This window comes from Emydura macquarii, unplaced genomic scaffold, assembly GCF_026122565.2.
Source record: "Emydura macquarii macquarii isolate MOO-44397 ecotype Brisbane River unplaced genomic scaffold, CSIRO-AGI_Emac_v2 contig_561, whole genome shotgun sequence".
NCBI classification, from domain to species: Eukaryota; Metazoa; Chordata; order Testudines; family Chelidae; genus Emydura; species Emydura macquarii.
Genome location: NW_027130698.1, coordinates 14,752,466 through 14,772,977, shown reverse-complemented (window position 1 = coordinate 14,772,977; position 20,512 = coordinate 14,752,466). Strand labels below are relative to the sequence as shown.

Below are 20,512 nucleotides of genomic sequence, written 5' to 3'. Positions count from 1 at the left end.
GACCCGAGCGAGCTCTCGGGGAGGATGGAACGTTGACCCGGGCGGGCTCCCGGGGGGGGGATGGAACGTTGACCCGTGCGAGTTCCAAGGGGGATGGAACGTTGACCCGGGGACAGAACGTTGACCCGGGAATGGAACGTCGATCCAGGCCAGGACAAGCGGCAGCGCCGGGCACGCGCCTAGCGCAGCGCGCTGCCCCCGGTGATTTCTCGGAAAAGAAAGCGCTTAGCAGAAAGCGCTCGATTCTGTCCTTTTCCCATTGACTAGCTGAAGGCTTTCCGCCGCTGTCCATTGGCTGCCAGCCCTGGCGGAGGCGGGATGGCGCAGACCCTCCCCCTGCTGTTTAATAAATGCAGGGAAGGGGCGGGGGCAGTGCGTCTGTTTTCACCTTCTCGGACCTGCGAGCGGCGCGGGGCGCAGAGCGAGCGAGCCAGCCAGCCAGCCAGCCAGCCAGCAACAGCAGCCAGCCGTGAACAGCTCCTGGGGCGCCCGCCGATTCTGCAGACCGCTGACAGGTATTTGCATCTCACCCCTTCCTTCTCCGAGCAGAGTGTTCCGCAGCTGGCAGGGTGGTTGGAAGGCAGACCCCGAGCAGGTGCGTTAGCACGAGCCTTCCTTGCCTCTCTTCCTTTTAAAGCCATTGGCGAACGTTTGCTTTTGCAAATGTAACTGGGCCCGCTGCGGCATTGATTTGAGGAGCTTTTTATTTCTTTGCAACCACAGCTTCCTTTTTGCAGGTGAGATTTGAACTTTGGAGGTGGCACGTTTCTGCCTCGCGCTGGACTCCCCCCTGCCTCGTGCCACTGCAGTTTGACCTAACCTGAAATGAAAGCATGGAGTTCACTCCAGCCAGGAATCAGAAATGACCCGGAATGTGGAGTGCAATGCCTGTCCTGGTACCGTAATTCACCAAAAACAATCGCCCCCGTGCTGCCAAGAAACAAACCAATGATTCCTCAGTGATGCTGTGGCCAGGGATAGTCGCAGAGATTTTCCATATATGTTCTCTTTTATGTTTAAATAAGGTAATCTGCACTACCCCTGGCTGAAACACACTCAAACTCGTGTCTGGGGAAGCATTTTGCTAGTTTGAGTGGCAAGTTAAGAGGCTTTGCCCATAGCCGGCGTACTAAAGTAGGGGCTGGAGGAAAAGCAACATACCTAAAGCTCTCTATTAAAGTAAAACAAGAACCTGACAAAAATGACACACCACATCCTCCTGCATTAATACCAGCAGTACTACCGCTTGTGTGGTTTCATGAAACAATGGCGCAGCGGGGATCTTGGAAAGTTTTCCCCCTCTTCCAAAATTCCAAGCTCCCACCTTAAGGCTTTGTTTAGGGGGAAAAAAAAAAGCGTGTTGGGCACAATACACACAAGCTGTGAAGGTACCTGATACTTTGTAACTGCTTTGGAGGGATGTGTGCAGTCCTACGATATTGCCTAGTGAAGGGATCCATCAGTGGCTATGAGGCAAAATGATCAGGGGTGCAACCCCAGGCTCTGGGTGTCCCTAAACCTCTGACTTCCAGAAGCTGGGACTGGAGGACAGGGGATGGATACCTTGACAATTGCCCTGTGCTGTTCATTCCCTCTGAAGCACTTGGCACTGGCCATTGTCAGAAGACAGGATACTGGGCTGGATGGACCATTGGTCTCACCCAGTGTGGCCGTTCTTATGGTCTTTTGATCCTATTGTCTCTTGTTGCCTAAACGGTACAATAAAGTCTTCTTGTTCTAACTGTACTATTAAGAATCCCACCTGAGCACAAAATAGGAAGAGGAACGTTTAGGCTAGACACAGATTATAGGGTCTATTCAGCACTTCTTGTCAACCCTTTAATTAGACAGAGCTCTGGCTAACTTTAATAGAAATCTGGACTGAATAAATAGTGAGCAAGCAGTGCTGACAGAGCCCTGTTGTTATTGCATGCCCCAAAGCCATATTAAAGAATGAGCCCTCAGAGAGGTAATAGGTCTGGTGGCCGGGGCTCTGGGGTAATAAAGACAGAGTAATGTTAAAGGTTTGGGCTGAATGTACAAAAAGGAAAGCCATTCCTGTGTCAGGGGTGCACTCTGTCTTCAACTAGCTTCATTGCCTCTACATTTTGCAAGGGATCTCCAGTCAGCATGTGACTTGCAAGCCACCAGCCCCGTTCTGTTAAATTCCATCTAACTGTTGCATCATGTAAGCCCAAAATATCCGCCATTCAGGGTTTGTGTGACATTGCGTGGTGGGGAAGTCAAGCCAAGGTGGCAGGGAATCTGCAATAACACGAAAGACAACACTTATGAACAATGGGATGAATGAGAGAAGAGGTGTTCCCTGTGGCAGAATATCACCCTGAGGGTGTTGACTAAATTGGACCTTTAGCATTAGTTTAATTAGGCAAAAAGTCAATTGGTGTGAGTTCACCAGTGGCCCCAAAATGCACCTTGCTGCATGGGTCTCTGTTAAAAAGTGACAAAAGACAGTTTGAAGCATTAACAGTTTATTTTCAAATAGACGAATTTGCCTAAATATCCCAGTACCAGTGAAAGTAGTTCAGAGACAGAAGAGGTGTGTGTGTGTGTGTGTGTGTGTGTGTACATGTGATCTTGCTGACTGTTTACATTGCTTGTCTTTAATGTTACCATGGATCCTTTTTCAGAGGACTGAGCCCACAAACCATAATTTAGGTGGTCTTGGGCTTTGCCATGGGCTTTGTAACGATTAAACCATTTAGGGCCTGCTGCAGAATAGGAGATGGGAGGGGAACGAAAAAATGCCATTTTTTTTTTGGAAAATGACATTACTTCTAAAAGGGGAAGGAAGAAATGTTGAAAACTGACCAGTCGCTTGGGCCCCTGTGCTTCTCTTAAGGCTGCTTCCATCTCTGGCATGAAGGCCAGGGAGGAAAATGCTGGTAGCATCCCGGAAATCTCTAAATCATGATTTACAGCTCCTCTTGAAAAAGAAAATGGGATGCTAATTTATGTCACAGGATAAAAACACCTTTAAACAACTGGAAAAAACGAGCAGTCAAAATCAGGAAGCCTGGTGGGTGGGGGAAATTAGACTAAGGTTTGGGATTATTCGCTTTACATATTTATTTCTAGTATTGAAGCCCCAGGGACCTCCCACTCTGGGAGATGTTGCACAAAATGACATCGCCAAAAAGAACCAGTCAGGCAATGCAAATGTTGGTTTGGATAATCCATTCCCTAACGCATTCTTCTGCAGACTCAGGTCCTTTGAACCTACTTTCTAACACGGGTTGGAATATTGTGATTCCTTAAGTATGTTGGTCCTTCGTGGTCAATTGCAGGCAGTTGTAAAATTATGACCACTCTGCTGTTGACAGAGTCATGGTTCTGAATCTGTTACCTGAATTTCTGCGTGGTGTCCTGAGAGTGAGAAATTGGCCAGTGGAATAACTTATCACTCAGAGGAACCGCTTGGGCCTGGTCCATAAAACCCAGTTGAAATCCATGTTTGGAATGTAGGTTATCCATGCATGATGTGGGGACAGATTTTCCCTGGGATGGGCATGCACAATTTCTGTTGACTTCCGTGGTGGGTACTATGGAACACAGTTCTTGTTAAACTTAATTGGCTGTGTGCATAAAGGTGCTTTGCAAATGGCAGGTCATGCCAATGACCGGCTTGCGTCATTATTTAAAATTATCCTTTTTTTTTTTCTATTTTGTGTTCTGCAAAAACAGCTGTGGAAATTCAAATAATTTACCCACGTATTCTCTTGCAACAAAGACACTGATCCTGCAGGACTTGCTCACATGAGTTAGCTCATTGAAATCAATGGGGCTAATTGTCTGAGTGACGATGGGGCCCTAAAATATAGCCAAACGGACTTAAAACCAAAATGAAATAAAATTACATTGAGATGGAGAACTCGGTCTCTTTCAACATGATGTATATTAAAACTGCTGAACTATAATGAGAGGCCCAGTGACTAGGGGAAATTCTTGGTTTCTAACTATAGTGATGCTGAATGCACTATAATTAGATGATTCTCTGACATGCTAACTTCATTTTACTTTAGTTCATTTGTAGATGTGCTAATGGCCCAGTCCTTGCATTCTTTGCTCAGTCTAAGTGCCAGTGACAGGTAATGGTGTTTGGGTGAGGAGCAAGGATAGGGACACATATTCCAAGAAATGCTAACCATTAGAGCGTATCAATTCACTAAATACAAATCCGGCGGACTTTCTTCTCCTCTCCCACCAGTGAAAATCAGGAATGACTCCATTAACATCCCTGGAACTTCACTGGTATAAGTGATGGCAGTATCTGGCCCATAGTCCCTAGTTCCGGACGTGATGAATACATCAGATAAATTGTAAGATCTTCAGACATCGCTCCATTTAAGTCAATGGAGTTGCATCAGTTTACACCAGCTTAGGTTCTGGCCTTCGCTGTAAAAGGTTGAGAGGTGAAATTGTAATAATCAAAGGGAACCAGGTACTACCGTGCGTTTTTTGTTTCTTGTTACTACAACTATACTTATTCAAATGAGGGTTTTTTCCAATAGTGCTCCTGGGAGTTTCAATCAGTTAATCAGATCGCTTTCATCATCTTTATTAGCCTGCTGTCAGACAGGCATCCCGCACTGGGTGAGGAATTTTTCACATAAAAATTAACACAGGGAAATAGTCTATAGCACTGAAATGTTGGCAAGACAAATGTTTAGCTGAGAGCGGAGGCACATCTGTCCAGCTATCAGGGGGATTTCCAGCTGTTGTTGTTCTTGTGACTCGCAGCTGAATTACAAAGAAGATGGGTTTTGTCCAAAGCAGCCTTTTTGTTGCATTTGGCAAGATCTGCCGCAATATGCATATTACGTGAAGAAGTGATTGTGAGCGGGTACAGAGGAGTTGCGGAGGAATGCTCTAGACAGGCGATAAAGGAAGCTATTTGCCAAGGGGATCAGTGCTATGGGAGTATTGAACACGTCAGAGGCTTTACCTAAACATGTTAATTCTATGAAAAGTCTATTTTATTCATTTCTTCGGGTCCTCCTCCTCCCTCTCCTTTTACCAACAGATGCGTATGGGCCCTGCAGACTGCAGTTCAAGCTACTTTAGGCCGGATTCTGCTCTTGGCTACAAAACTTTCTCTCCACTGAAATCAGTGGAGTTACTGTGCATTTATACAGTGTAACTGAAAGCAGAATTTTGGTTCTTTACATCTAAATTGTGCTCTTTTCCTTATTTATTAGGTGTATTATGGTAGCGTTTAGGAGCTCTGTCCTGGACCAAAACCCTATTGTGCTAGGCGCTGGACAAACACAGAACAAAAAGATAGTCCTTGCCCCAAAGAGCCTTGAAATCCGGTTTCAATCCACAGTGTGAATAGTGGGCAGCACGCTCTAGCGGTGAGAGCTGGGGCGTTCTTGGTTTTAGTCCTGACTGACTCCTCCTCCTGGGGCAAGTCACTTAATCTTTCTCTGTGTCTCAGTTTCTTGATCTATAAAATGGAGATAATAATAGTGTGCTTTGAGATCCTTGAATGGTAATTACTATAACAGTGCAAATTACTGCCATCAATAGTAATTTACAATGGGCTCTCTGTCACGGAGTATTGAGCGCATTTTAATATTTTGACATTGGTTATATGTACACCATGATTAGGACATTTTGCCATCTCTGTATATTATCTGTTAAGTGCTGACCATGTAAAAGACACAGAAAATAAAGGCATCCCTGGCCAATGGTGCATACAGTCCAACCCCCCTTTGGTTGCTGCCGGCTCCTGATTTCTATGCACTGTACCGAAGAGCTCTTTGAATTGGAACCCTTGATTTCCGTATGTGGCAGGAGTGTGACTGCTTGGAGGGATTTAACAGATCCACTGCAAATTTCACTTACAGGATGTGTGACAGGAACGGGGGCAGACGGCTCCGGCAGTGGCTGATCGAACAGATTGATAGCGGGATGTACCCAGGCCTGATCTGGGAAAACGAAGAGAAAAGCATGTTCCGCATCCCCTGGAAACATGCTGGGAAGCAGGATTACAACCAGGAGGTAGACGCTTCTATATTTAAGGTAGAAAAGACGGTAAATTTCTTTTCTTGACACTGCCCAGGCAGTGTGACTGTCTGTCATTGCAAACAATGCACATCCCCTTCCTGCTTGAGCAACATTGCCCTGGCTCTGATTCTCTACGCTGCTGATTGCTTCTGGTAAATTGCCGAGTACCCTTGATTCCCACTGACTTTGCAGAAAGTGCTTAGCCTGCCCTTCTTTTCAGCTGTATAACAGATTTCCCTCCTTGCATGATTTATTTACTTATTTTTTGCTGGTGAATTGCCCTGACCTGCCATCCTCCTTTTAAATTAAAGCAAATTGGGCATTAATAACACCTCTCCTACTCAACATCCTGTTCCTAAAAGATGCTGAGCCCCAACAGCCCTTGTTGATAGGGCTGGTCTAATATTTTCCTTCCAAAAACAATTTGGAAAATTGGGGGTTGATGAAGATCCGCTTCTGTATAGAGATGAAGTCACCCACAACTCTCTGGGCTCCCGCTAAAACTACTGTACTATGGGCTGTTGGTCAGATCTGGCTCAGACATACCGGTGTAGCCCTGTTGACTGCATTGAGGCTGCAGAGGTATCGGGTGTGGAATTTGATCCAGTGAGTTAGCGTCTCCAACTTTTCAGGCGTTTATAGCTCTGAGTTTAAAACGTGTTTCACTCCAGAAGGCTGAGATATTGAATTTGGATTATATTGGTGGTATTAACTGGTCTTTTCCTGGTTTTTTTTTTTTTATGAGTAGTTACCACAGACATTTATTTATAAACAAGGCTACCGCCCCCATGCTGCAAACGCTTATGCCCATGCATAGCTTTACTCACTGTGAAAGGTCCCATTGATTTCAGTCCAGTCTCTCAGGGGCTAAAGAAGGATTTTCATGGTCCACTAAAAGTGCTCCAAAGGGATCAAGCCTGCTAATTTAATATTGCTTCCCAAATCAATATGTGCACATTGTATTGCGGGACACCATTTTTCAAATGTCCCTATATATGAATTTTCACTAGACTGTAATCATAATAAAAATACCTAGCTCTTATGTAGTGCTTTTCGTCAGTCAATCTCGAGGTGCTTTACAAAGGAAGTCAGTATAATTTCCCCCATTTTACAGGTGGGGAAACTGAGGCACAGAGCAGGTTTGTGACATGTCCAAGGTCACTCAGCAGGCTGGTGGCCAAGCAGAGAATAGAATCCAGGTCTCCAGAGTGTCAGGTCTGTGCTATATCAACTAGGCAATGCTGCCTCCCCTGCAAGGACACTGAAGCAATCATGCCAGCACTCAAATGCTGCCTTGAGAGAGAGCTTTTTCAAAGAACTTAATATTGGGGACATGATTTCCAAGAATGAAAGCACCACTGAGTATCTGCTATGCAAAAGCAATATTAAAAACACTCCATGCCTGCTATTATGCCTGAGCTGAGCACAGTTGTGTTAATCGTAAATGTATTTTTTGGAAATCCAGCCTGCTACGAACAAGAGAATTGTTGAGTACACAGAAGGTTGTTTAGAATAGTATAGGGTTGGGACACACCAACAAAAAGAAGAAAGTGCAGAGCTGGAAGGCTCTCGCCACATCCCTCACTCACCTTCGCATCATGATGAGGGTACTTATAAAGCTAATTTTGGACTGTGGCGAATAGTGTAAGTCACAATTCGTGCAAAATTCTCCAAAGAAAAGAATTTCATGTCATGGACATGATGACCCCATGCAGGGTATTTGCATGCAGTAGTCTCCCATCTAGGCTTGTTGTCAGGTTTTGATGCAAGAGGTTTGTTGTGTTTTTTTTTTTTTGTTTTTTTTTTTGCAAACTTGATCGAAACCTCTTGCAGCTTCCTCTTTGTAGGATCTAACTCACAAGTGCACTGATCTTACGGGCCAGGTTCTCCCGTGCCCTGCGCCTTCAGAAGTCATTTCCACCTGGGCAAAGAAACTGTAAAACACTACTGGGATAAATGAATGGAGAGCTCCGATCTGAAAGCATTTTACATGGGTTTAAATGATGACTGCAGAAGCTGCAATGCCCTGGAGAATCAGGCACTTTGTGTTTCAGTGTGAAGGCTGGTACAGTAGTTAGGACACTGACCTGGGAGATGAAGGTTAAATTCCTATCTCTGACATACAGTTTGAATGACCTTGGCCAAGTAGCTTTGTGCCTCAGTTTCCCATTGGTGAAAAGGGGATAATAGCCCTTCTGTACCTACCAGCAGTGTCACAACTTTGAATAAATCCAGTAAAGATTGTGAGGAGCTCAGACACCACAGTGACGGGGCCAGGTAAGCACCTCTGGTAGGTGTTTAGATCCGTGGTGTCACTGGGAGTTTCCGTGAGTAAGGACATCAGGAAATGACCTTGAGGAGCAAATGTGAGATTTGGCCCTGACATTATAAATGGGGCTGCCGATTTTAGCTTTTAACCGATAAAAAGACAATGAAATTGGCATTTCTCCAATAATCACCGGAAGTGGTTACTTGGATCTAAGGGCTTGTCTCCACAGAGCAGCAGGACGGACTAGGGGGCCATGATTTCCAAAGCGCACTAACACACTGGGCGTTGATTGGTCTGTGGAGACCCTGCGGGTGCTCACTAAAGGTTCCCTCGTGCGCTTTAATGTAGTGCTGTTTGCTATGACACTACGTTCCAGCCCCACTTGGGAACATTACCAAGAGATCACTCGTTACGGCGCACACAGAGAGCCCCAAATCCCCTCGATTTTTTTTGCCATCTACATAAAAATTCAAAAATTGCTAAAAAATAAACCCCAAAAAATGAAATTTATAAACCCTGAGAAGCAAAAGCCCTAATTATAAAGCAGGTTCTGCAGCTCAGTGGAGCTTTTCTGTTTTGTTTTAGGCTTGGGCAGTTTTCAAAGGGAAATTTAAAGAAGGCGACAAGGCTGAGCCAGCCACTTGGAAGACGAGGCTACGCTGTGCTCTGAACAAGAGCCCAGACTTCGAGGAGGTGACGGACAGGTCCCAGCTGGACATCTCTGAGCCGTACAAAGTTTACAGGATTGTCCCCGAGGAAGAGCAGAAATGTAAGGGTCCTGATAAATTAAGTGATTCGTTCCACGGCCACCTACCTCCTGGGCATCGGGTGTCGGAGGGGTTTATAGCGGAAGAGAGATTGTGTCTGGTTATTAAAGCAAAGGAAAAAATGGAAGGGGACTTATGCCAGCTTTGACATGTATTCAGATACCGAATTGCATTTCCTGGGACCCATCCCACTTTGACTTGTGCATCCAGGTGATTCCACTGGGTCAGACTGTACCCCCTAGATCTGTGCCTGGAGAGCTGTCTTGATCTGGTGGGGAAGACCGCCACTGCCATGGCACTGTCCCACACTTCCCCAGAGTTGTGGGGCAGGGATCCATGGTGGGGGAGAGGCAGGCAGAAAGCCGATATGGGAGATCTGGGGGTTGGGAGAGGAGAGGCCCGGGGATCGTGCATCCTTTCATCCTGAAAGCCACTTAGGGAATCCATGAGAAAATTGATGTAGCTTTAAGCTGCATTCACTTTTCTGTAGCCAGGTGAACTGTGGAATCCCTTCCAGGGAGGATTCTGAGGCAGCCTCTTAGCAAAGGAAAGCCTGGCAGGAGGCAATGGGCTGGGGAGATGGTCCAAAACCATTTCAGAGGCACAGGACCTCCACCTGGCTGGCACGGGCTTCCAATGCATCTCAAGATCTTGTCCCTTTTCCCTGGAAGAAAGAGAGCAAACACCCTTCCCCCTGCTGGAAGGATCTGGGGAAAACTCTGCTTGGGAAAGTTTGGAATTCACTCTCCACACCAGGGCCCAATCCCACAGCTGTCTGAGTGGGAGAGGTGATTCCCAGCGAATAAAAACCCACACAACTCTAACATTAGCTGATAATACTCCATGGCATACTTCTCTGTCAGAGGGTCTGATCCTGCTCCCACTTACAATAGTATAAACCTAAACTGACCCCACTGAAGTCACTGGAGTTCTTCCAGGATAGGACTGCAGTGTGATCAGAATCAGCCCCAAAGTCTGTCCTGCTGACGGTTTTAGTTGAGGGTTTGGCCTTACTTTCAGTCCTGGTGCCCCCTCCAACCCTAAAGGTACAGCTGCTTTAGTCTGTACAGATGCTCTGGCAACAGAACAAACCCTCTTGTAAAAGCAGGAATTGTAGTAACAGGGGCTTGGCAGAGAACATTTGTTGCTCTGATGTCCGGTCTGGTGTGAGCTGTGCTAAGTTTATTTTTATTTGTGGTTTTGTTTGTGCTGCCTTTTTTTTTTTTTTTTTTTTTAAGCATGCAAAATCTGGTTGTCAGGAAATCTGCCTTTAGCATCTTGGTCTCTGTAAACTTCATTCACCCAGAAGGCTTTATATTTCTGTACCCTTGTTATAAGCATCATGCAAATTGCTTTACATGTTCCCCTCAATAATGTAGAGCTGTGCTTTGGAAGAGAAAAACAAAATCTCCATTTCCTTTAGCCAGGTTAGAAAAATTGTTCCCAGCTGCAGCAGAAGCGTGGCTCTCTTCTGAATTTAATCTTCTTCACACCCATGCAACCTCCTGGCCTTTATCCTGCAGTCTTTGCTCTGGCAAAACGCCCACTGATTTCACTGGGAATGGTGCCTTAGCCAGGACTAGCGGCAGGCCCAAAGGGGTTGCACAGTTGTGAAGGGACAGGTTGGCTTTAGAGTGGTACATTGCCAAGTGAATTCCCCATACATGGCAATGAAAGGTAAGATCTATGAAGGATTCTAAGGTTCTTTATTTTAACAAAGGGAAAAATTTCCCAGAAGCAAGTCACCCACATCCCATGGCCCTCTCTTGTATTCTGTGTGGTCTGGTTCCTTGTTAGATCATTGCACATGGTTTGAAGCTATGTATGGTTGGGCATTGAATCCTTGTATTTTTTTTTTTCTCCAGGCAAAGCGGTTGCTACAAATGGAGGCAGCTTGAATGAAGCCACTGACATGGACTGCAGTCCTTCTGCAATAGATGATCTAATAAAAGAGGTAACTAAATGCTGCAGCAAAGAGCTCTCTCTTTGGTTAGAAGGGCTGTTGATGGTGATGTTTCTCCATGAAATTGTATATTGCATTTTTGTAATGATAGAATCCTATGGCTGGGGGAAGTAGATTTTGATATCACTGTTGCAAAAAAAACCCAAATCCGCATGTTTTACAGCTATGTTAGTTACATTCGTTCATGTGACCCACTGCAGGGACCTGCAGCGGCAGTTGCTGATCATATCAATGCATCTCGGGTTTGCATACAGTTCAATAAGAGGTTCACCAGAGGGTCAGAGTTTTGCAGCTCTTGTTTCCCTTTCTTGTGATGTAAAATTGTTGGGCCAAATTCTGCTCAGTTGCTTCCAGGCACTTCCACAATGGTGGCATTCGAGGAGAAGGCCAAATTCTGCTCTCAGCGTGCCCCTGAAATCCAAGGCCCACCCAACATCAAAGTGTCCCTGCTGCCCGATCATGTTTGTTTTTGCTATTCAGTTTAGGGGCTGGTGAGCAATATAGAAAACGACTTGTTGCAATAGGACGTTTGTTGCCCTTGACATGATGTTGATTGCCTGCCTGAAATCTGCTTGGCTCAGTTTTGTCGCCTGGATGATCATTAGGCTTTTTTGTCTTCCTCAGTCCCCCGGTGTGGATGATTACCTTGGTATAATAAAGAGAAGCCCTTCCCCTCCTCAGGAGAGTTGTAGAAACCCTCCGATACCAGAGTGGTGGATGCAGCAATCTAGCCCCGGTAAGAAACTAACCCCATGGCCAGTACTTATAGAACAGAGTGTCTAGTAATCCCTTGAGGACACATGCAAGATAGCAAAGACTAAATATTGGTGATCTCTGAATAGCTGCCTATATGTTTGAGGTTTGGGGAGGATTTTTTTTTTTGAGGAACAAGTTAATTAAGAATGTTGTCGGATTTTACTAGGGGCTTGTGTCAAAACTGTACAAACAAATATATAACTTTACTACTTCTCCCCTGGCAGCTCTGACCCTGATGAATGGGTACCCCGGCTATGAACCGCTTCATTCAGGTACAGTAAATCCCATTCCACTGCGTGCTCCCTTGCTCTGTTACATGCCGGGCCTTCAGTCAGTATTTTGTAAGACGCCTGCCATGTGGCGCTCCCGGGCGGTGCCCAGCTTCCCTGCCCCACACACCCACACACCCACACACACACACACACGTAACATGATCATTAAAAATGGCAGAGCCACCATAAATGGCAGCTTAGGGCTTAATTGCTTGGAAACACTCTGCCACGTAAGCCACTGTTCCATTCTCAGCACCCAGTCAAAGGGATTGAAGTTTCTAAGCACAGTTAGAGTAGCAGAGATTCGTGCGTCCGGGAGGCGGCTAGATCTTGCCCAGTAAGATGATGCACTTGCACGGCTGCAGGAACATGTAACATTGGCTTAAGGGGCCAACTGGGGATTCCCTGGACATAGAGAAGTCCCCAAATGGCATGAGGCTGGCATAACCGGCTCTGTGCCAGTCCTTCCAGCCCTCTTGGGGTGTTGAAGATATTCCAAAAGCTGGCCGGATCGTAGCCAGATTGGGAAAGGGAATATAAAGGTGGCATTAAGCCTCCTGTGCCGTCCCTGTCAGGCACACCTGTGCACGTGGCTCTTGGTTGCAAATCCAGCATGCAGATGGCTTACCCACAGCAAATCTGCCCTGCACGGGTGCAGGTGTGTGACGGAGACCTAGCAGGATGTTTAGCTAACAAACAGGAGCCCGGGTGAAAGGGCCTCTCTCAGCAGAGGTAGCAGATGCAAACACGTAGGGCAATACGGTTAGCTAACGAGGGGCAAAGTCTAAAAGGCACTTTAAGGGCAGAAAGTTTGTTGGTGGAAGGATCCCAGGCCTGCAGGGGCTGCCCTCCCCGCCCCTCTGCGTGGCAGCATAAAATGGCTGTCGCGGGAGCCGGCTCTTTTACATTTGCTTCGATACGGGCAGGAGCAATGCAATCTGCCTGGACGAAGGCTTCTGTAGGAAGATTGTTCCCTAGGTAATGAAATCTGTAGTTGGGGGTGGGGTGGGGGGAAGTTTCAAAGGGCCAGTCATTAAACCCGTCGCTCTCACGGGTGAGCATTTACCCGAGTCATGCTGTTGGCTTCAATGGGCATTTTGATGGAGTAGGGAGTATTCAAGGGTATTGGAATCTGCCCCAGGGCAGCTACTGTGTGAATTATGCAGCTGCCTGATCCTCCCGTTCCCAGTGAGACGGTAGAAGGACCCTGGTGTGTGCGATCAGGACACGCCCAGCTGATCTGTGTAAGCCCGTTTGCAAACCATCCCGCTGGCATGTTCTGCCCTAAATCTAACTGGTTAGGCTTGTCAGCTTCAGATAGGTCCGTGGGACTCCGGAGGACTGGGAGGGTAAAACGTTGCGTGCCAGAGAACTTGCTGAATTCAGAAATATCCTGCCAAAAATAAACGTCGCCAATGGAAAGTCTGAGTGGGTAAGGGAGGAAACGACTGGAGTCCTTCCTCCTAGGACCAGTCCCATTACAGACACGGCTCGCTGAGCGAGGTCTGCTCACGTGAGCGAGGACTGCAGCGCGGCCCGTAAATATCCCGCTGGGTCTGGCCCCAGAGAGCTGTGAGACTGACGCTTTGCATTCACTGCTAGCGAGCCAGACGCACAGCTTTGCTCCCTTGTGCAACTGAATGGTTTTCCCTGCCGCGATGGGCAACGCTGCACCCTCTGATTGGGCCTTGTCTCTCTGCAGCGTACTCCCAGATGGTGATCAGTTTCTATTACGGAGGGAAGCTGGTTGGCCAAACCACTACCTCTTACCACGAAGGCTGTCGAATTTCCCTAAGCCGCCCTCCCACCCACTGTGACAAGTCGTATAGCCCGGACAGCCTGGAGCACGTGCAATTTCCTTCTGCTGACGCCATCCAGAATGACCGCCAGAAGCAGATCACCAAGAAGCTCTTTGGGCACCTAGAACGGGGGGTTCTGCTGCACAGCAACAAACATGGTATCTTCATCAAGAGGCTGTGCCAGGGGAGAGTCTTCTGGAGCGGCAACAATACCCTGTACAAGGACAGGCCCAACAAGCTGGACCGGGATGAGGTGGTCAAAATATTCGACAGCAACCAGTTTATCCGAGGTTTGTAGAACATATCCACCTCTGTCGAGCCACCCTCTTTTCTGCCCCCCTTATTTTCCTCTGGGCACTGGCACGGGGATAGAGCCATGTTGATTTAGGATGGGTCTACATCTTCCTGTACTGGTAGGGTTAGATCCTTAGCTGGGGTATATCGGCTCCAGTGAAGGTCCATTGTTTTTAAGGTACTTCCATGGTCTTCTGTTAACATTGAGCTCTTTGCAATCTTTAGCATATTTATCCTCGTCGCGCCCATGTGAGGTGGGGCAGTGGGGAATTGAGGCACAGAGAGGCTAAGTGACTTGCCCAAGGTCGTACCAGAAACCTGTGGCAGAGCAGGGAAGTCAGCCCAGCTCTCAAGTCCCACAGGAGTGGCCTGCCTCTGGGCCATCCTTTCTATTCTTGAAGTCAATGAATCTGTGCTGATTTGAGCCAGCTGAGGATCTGGCCCAGAATATCTCGAGTTGACCCCCAAAGCGCTCACGTAATCTGTACGTCCTTACCGACACGTATACAGATACCTACTGCAGTATCCTTCCTACCAAATACTGTGGTTTCTCTCTTGTGAGCTGTGGTGTTTGGAGATATTCTATAAAAACCACACTGCAGGGTTTTACATCAAGCGTGGGCATGATGGATAGATTACCAAAAAAATAAATCTAAAGAGCCCTCAAATAACATTCCTGACTGCACTGCATGTGATGCTGAATCTGAGTTAATGCCTTTCAATGCAGGGCCTGACTCTCCCTCCTCAGGCTACAAGGAGCACCTGTTGAGTTCCTGGAGGTGGGAAGATAGGACCTTTAGTCATTCCTCCTTAGTCCTCTCGTGAAATCTCTAGATCAAACCAACCTTCTTTCCAGCCAGAGGGGAGAACTTGCAGCTCCATCGGTCTCCTGAGGGGGTCGCTTTAGAGGGATGGGATGAGCTCATTGCCAAACTCAAAGAGGCGGAGGGCTCTGAACTCAGTCGCTTGACTCTTCTGAGTCTAAATGGCTACAAAACCAGTGCAGCTGGTGCCTAGACTGGCCGGGTGCCTCAGCTATTTAATCAGAGATTAATTTAGTCTGCGTCTCAGCACAGTGTGACGTGTGCAGGTCTTTAACAAGGATCCGCTGCATGGGGATTTAAAAAGCCCCCAAACCTTGAATTTTCTCTCTCTGTAAAACCTAAATACCTTTTGCTGAGTGTGTATGCAGTGCTGTCTGCAGGCACTTGTCTGTTACAACACTCATTGCTGATGTGTGTGGGTACACAAGTCTCACTGCAGGTGAATAAGCCACCTGCTGCAGCTGTGTGAGCAAATCTCTCACTGCAGTGGGTTGTCTCCATCCTTTCCAACCATCTGGTTTTCTCCTCTTAGAGCTGCAACAATACTACTGTAGCCAAGGCCGTTTCCCTGAGAGCAGAACTCTGCTGTGCTTTGGCGAAGAGTTTCCAGACATGGACATTTCACGCTGTAAATTAATCCTTGTACAGGTAAAGCACATTCATGAGATACAACCGTTGCTTTAGCTTCCCTTTCACTCTCCTACAACTCAGAAATGCAGCCCTCAGACTGTGGTTTCTGTCTCTTAACATTCAGAGCCAGATGTTTCCAACCTCAGAAGCACAGCTCTGCCTGCAATTTGCATACCTAGCTTGTATACATAGGTACCTCCATTGCATGTGTAAAACAGGTATTTGCCCAGGCTGCCACTTCATTTTATTCCTTTGCACGCACAAATCCCCAACTGGCCCATGTAAGCACATTAATTATATGAGCAAATTAAGCACAAAATTGTACACAGGCTCTGTTTTAAAAATCTGGCCCTAAATTAGGAAGAAATATATTTTCTCCCCTTCCCTTCTCTGTTTTTTTCCCTGTGCTTTGCATTGTCATTTGCTAAATACTTTAGCTATGTACCCTCCTCCTCCGCTATGTAATCTCCTTCTGGTCTCCTACCTCTCCCTTCTAGGAAACTGACAAATAATTCACTGCAACTAGTTGTGTTGTCACCAGCAGGATTAGGGGAAGCAAGCATAAGGGGTGAATGAACTTGAGAGTAATAGATAGTTTGCATTTAAAAAGAAATATGGAAGAAGTGAATGGGAAAAAGCTCTGCTAAATTAGAAACCAATAGGAAGACTAGTTTATTATACCCAGAATGGCTTTGTTCAAAGACTGTAAAAAAAAAACAAACAGAAAAAAAAAAAACGCAGGATCACGAAGTCTTTAAGTTAGAAGCATCTTTGCTTCCTTTTGTTGATGACATCCAAATATACTCACCATTTTATTTATAGCATAGCCTAGAATCTCCAGTCGACATCAGTCATGAAGCAGGAGGGGGCCATTTGGGCCACGGCCTGACCAGTTTTTAGCTGGGCCAAGCCTGAGTGGTGCTGTGACCCCACGTGCTAGTTTGCAACACCACTCACTCAAATTTGGCTCGGTCACCCCTCTGTCATGATGGAGGGGCTGCCAGGCCAAACTGATCCTGTGCACCACTCACATAGATTTGGAGGGGGGTGTAGGGGCTCATGGAGCAGGCTGCTTGTGAGGTAGGGCATCTGAGAAGGGAAGAGGAGGGCCAGGTGGGGGGTGCAAATCTGTGGCCCCGACCCCCACGCATTTTAAACGGCTCTCTGCAGCCCCTTCCAATTGAAATTAGGGCCCCATTGTGCTCGGCACTGTACGTATAGAGACATTCCCTGCCCTGAAGAATTTACAGTCTAACTAGACAAAAGAGGACAAATCAGGCAAAGAGAGAGTTAGTGACTTCTTCAAAATCACATAGAAACTGAATCCAAGACCAGTGCCTTAACCACAAAACCATCCCTTCCCCTCTTGTCCCAATTCCTGTCTTGAAGGAGGTTTTTCCTACCCAATCAACATCTTTTTGTGCATTTAGACCTTTCTCTTCCTTGCAATAGCTGATGTTCTGTACTGACAGGATCTGGTATCCCCCCACTCGAGCGTTCAGTGAAGTTTAGGTGGTGGTGGTTATGGGGAGTTGGAGAAAGATGTATATTATAAGTGTTCTCAGCTTATTTAACCATCTTGGTGGTCTTTCCTGCTATCATAGGTTGAGCAGCTGTGGGTTAGACAGATGGTGGAAGATTCAAGAAAGACATACAGCAGTGGCCCGATGCTTCCAGTTGCTGATGAGACCCAGCATGACCAAATGTTCAGGATCTTCCAAGATATCTGCGGGACACACCAAAGACCTCTGTTTAGAGAAAATCAGCAGATCACGGTCTGAGTGCTTTTTAAAACAACTAATGGTAGGGTTAAATTAGACCCTTTTGGGGCCCAGCACGCTGAATTCCCCTGTGGAAAACATTCTGATTTACAATCTAGAACAGCCATGAGCATCTTTTTTATTGTTTCAAATAAACACAGCAATTAAATTTTTCATTTTTGAGAAAAGGAACATTTACTGATCTCGATGGCTTTTGTACAGGGGAGGGGGCAAGCCGTTTGTACTATTCCTTGTCTTCATCTCGTACCGACAGCAAGTAGATGAGGAAAGATTCTTGAATGTTAGGGAGAGTGACTAGACAGACCAATAATGCTAGTATAATATATTGAGGCTGTCACAGATCAGCTTTTCTAAGTGTCTGTGACCCATCTGGCAGTGAAAACACTGAGGAGCAGATCCTCAGCTCAGTCGTAGTCAATGGAGCTATGATGATTTATAGCTGCTGAGAATTTGTCGTTGGCGTTTCATCCTCTTTCCTGAAAACATCATTTTGGAAAGAACTAAATGTTGTGAAAGTTTTTTTTTGGTTTTTTTTGTTTTTTTTTAAATGCTCAAACTGGAATGTCTCCAGTGATCAGGTTGTCCCACTGACTTCCAAACAGAATTTGCGATACCATTGATGGTAAAAAGACAACATAAACTTTTTAGAGCAAATATCCTTTAGCTTCCAAATGATGGACTCCTAAAGTAACTTCTTATTTGCTTTAGCGACTAAGTGTTGGGTTTTTTTTGTATATTGAAGTATTTTGCAGTTTGGAAATAAACTTCCACATGTTTGTAAATATTGAATATAGGAAACTATCATTTTAATTTTCTGCCAAAGAGATGAGTTTTTATATATGTAAATGGAAAGTATGTTTAAGTTTGTAGTAAAATATTAATGTTTAGTTGACTTTAACCTCCAAAATTCATGTGCCTGACATCCAACATGTGTGCAAGTTGTGGATGCCTGCTAAAGTGTGTGTTAGAGTTGCCAGCCCTCCAGGATTGCCCTGGAATCTCCAGAAATTAAAGATTAATCTTTAATTAAAGATGGTATCATGTGATGAGACCTCCAGGAATACGTCCAACCCAGATTGGCAGCCCTAGATCCAGACTAACACGTATCATCATGCTTTCTGTGCATATGCAACTAAGGAATGTGAATTTTTAAGGACGGGGGCTTGTGTGCCTTACAACAGATTAACGGAAAGCCCCAACCAGTACTGTGTCTCTGTCTGCTAGGCTGAGTATTTATTTGATGCCTGTTTTTAATTTTGTATCTTGCAAATAAAGTGCTATATTTTGTCTCTCTTTATCTCCATTCTTCAATGTCAGAAAGAATGTGGTACCAACAAGTTACTGGGATTCGTTTTCCCTTCGGATGCTGACTCTTGCATTCTTGTGGGGTTAAGCACGGAGAGGGATTTGCTCTCTCAGCCAATCGCGTGGGTGCTCTGACACCCATCATTCTAAGGAACTGACCTTGTGAGCTGGGCCCTGGCAGCTCGCATTGAAGTGATTTCAGCCTCACTTTCTCCTCTCAGCCCATGCGAGTCAGAGGAGATATCCATTTCCAGTTGCAGTTTCCTGCTGTGATACAGGAGAGTCATTAAGACTACATTTCGTGGCAGGGATTCTAGTTTAAGGACCAACCAGTTCAAAGGCAGCCCCTGAGTTTTGCCCTTGATTGGTACATGCACACTTTTCTTAATGTGCACAAGTCAATTCTTATTTGTGTTACAGTCCGTGCCTTCGAGTCCTAGCCATGAAGCAGGATGCAATTGCACTAGGCGCTGTACAAACACAGTGTGCACATGTTTGTGAAGGGAAGTGCGGCTTTCTACAGGGGCAGACCAGTTAAAAACAGTAAGAGAACCTACACGCAGGTGATCAACCCTTCAAACCCGCAAAGGGGTGATCACAGGTTCATACCAGCCTCACCCATAACAAGTTTAGTCCAGCCGTCATACAGTTCAGGTGGGTTTTGATCTGGTGTTTCTGTCAGCAGAAGACAAGGGGGTTTTCTCCCCAGGGCTTAGGTTCAAAAGGCCTCCCCACCGTCTAGGAAATTCACGTCACATGTATTGTCCCAAACAGTTCTTTGACAACCCTACCGTTTCCCCAAGGTTTGTATGAGTCACAGCTTCTAGAGGAATTACATATAATCCTACACTAGCCCATAACCAATCGTCTTTTTAATATAATGGACCCCCCAAAGGTATTACACTTAATTTGATAAGGTTTGTCTTAATTCCATGAGGTTTATCCAGGATAGTGGAGGAAATGGCCCTCTGTCACAAGGCCTGCCTGAGACTCTGCACCTCCCAACACCACTAATGTGTTCTCGCTGGTTCCAGTCCCATGAGCGACTGGTCTCGGCTGTCTGGTCTCTGGTTAAGGGGTGTGTGTGTGTATTCTACTTGGTTGGGAAGGTGATGAGAAAGTCAAGCTGGTGTATTTGGTACGGTGATTTCCAAAGCCAGCTGTCAGCCCAGCTTTCCTCAGTTGCCCCGCTCCTCCTTAAGGACTTTGTTCAGTTTCTGCTCTGGGGCACAATCCGAAGCCAGCGGAGATTCCACCAAACTTAATCGGGTTTGTTTGGTGGACCAGATCGGTGTGCTTGCACACAGCGTGATTTAGCTGCCTTCTAAATCAGGCTGCTAGGGGATGAAAGAAGCCAAGAATAATCTTCATCCTCTCTCTTGGCGTTGTATCCAAAATAAATGTGTTGCAAAGAGCTAATGCCCCAGTGAACGGTAGTGTTCCATCAAAGAGGGCTGATGCTCACTCATGCTTCTTTCGACTTTAAAGAAGAGTCATTCAGTTTTCACATTGCCTTGGCCCCTGTTTGCCTTTCCCCCCGTGCTTCCATGCAGCAAGGAGGTGGGAAGGAGGCCATGTGGCACCAGGTCTGGGTTAGCTGTGTGAAATGGAGCAATACATGTGCACTTGTGAAACGAATGATGGGTCACAGGTGCAACCATCACTTGTGGTTGTCACAGATGGCCTGGAACAAATCCTTCTGCAGAAACCACTGTTGTGTGCTTGTTTGAAACCCCTTTTTGTATCTTCCAAGGGCTTCCTCTTGCCACAGCAGGCGGTGACATGAGTTGCCAAAAGTCACCAAACATGCCAGTGGCAGAGC

The 20,512-nt window shown here is 46.2% G+C and overlaps 1 protein-coding gene across 3 annotated transcripts; it reads left to right on the top strand.

Annotated features, from left to right (window-relative positions):
* Window positions 1-397: 397 nt before the first annotated feature.
* IRF8 (interferon regulatory factor 8) lies at window positions 398-18,676 on the top strand. Of its 3 annotated transcripts, none has more exons than XM_067539967.1 (9): window positions 398-515; window positions 5,871-6,024; window positions 8,885-9,068; window positions 10,932-11,020; window positions 11,654-11,765; window positions 12,010-12,057; window positions 13,760-14,146; window positions 15,507-15,622; window positions 17,209-18,676. In XM_067539967.1, the coding sequence occupies exons 2-9, from the start codon at window positions 5,872-5,874 to the stop codon at window positions 17,383-17,385; spliced, it is 1,266 nt and encodes a 421-aa protein (XP_067396068.1). In that variant the 5' UTR covers window positions 398-515; window position 5,871; the 3' UTR covers window positions 17,386-18,676. The 3 variants fall into 3 exon arrangements, with proteins under 3 accessions (XP_067396068.1, XP_067396067.1, XP_067396069.1); XM_067539966.1 differs by having other exon boundaries at window positions 5,871-6,045; XM_067539968.1 differs by lacking the exons at window positions 398-515; window positions 8,885-9,068 and having other exon boundaries at window positions 5,909-6,045.
* Window positions 18,677-20,512: the final 1,836 nt, after the last annotated feature.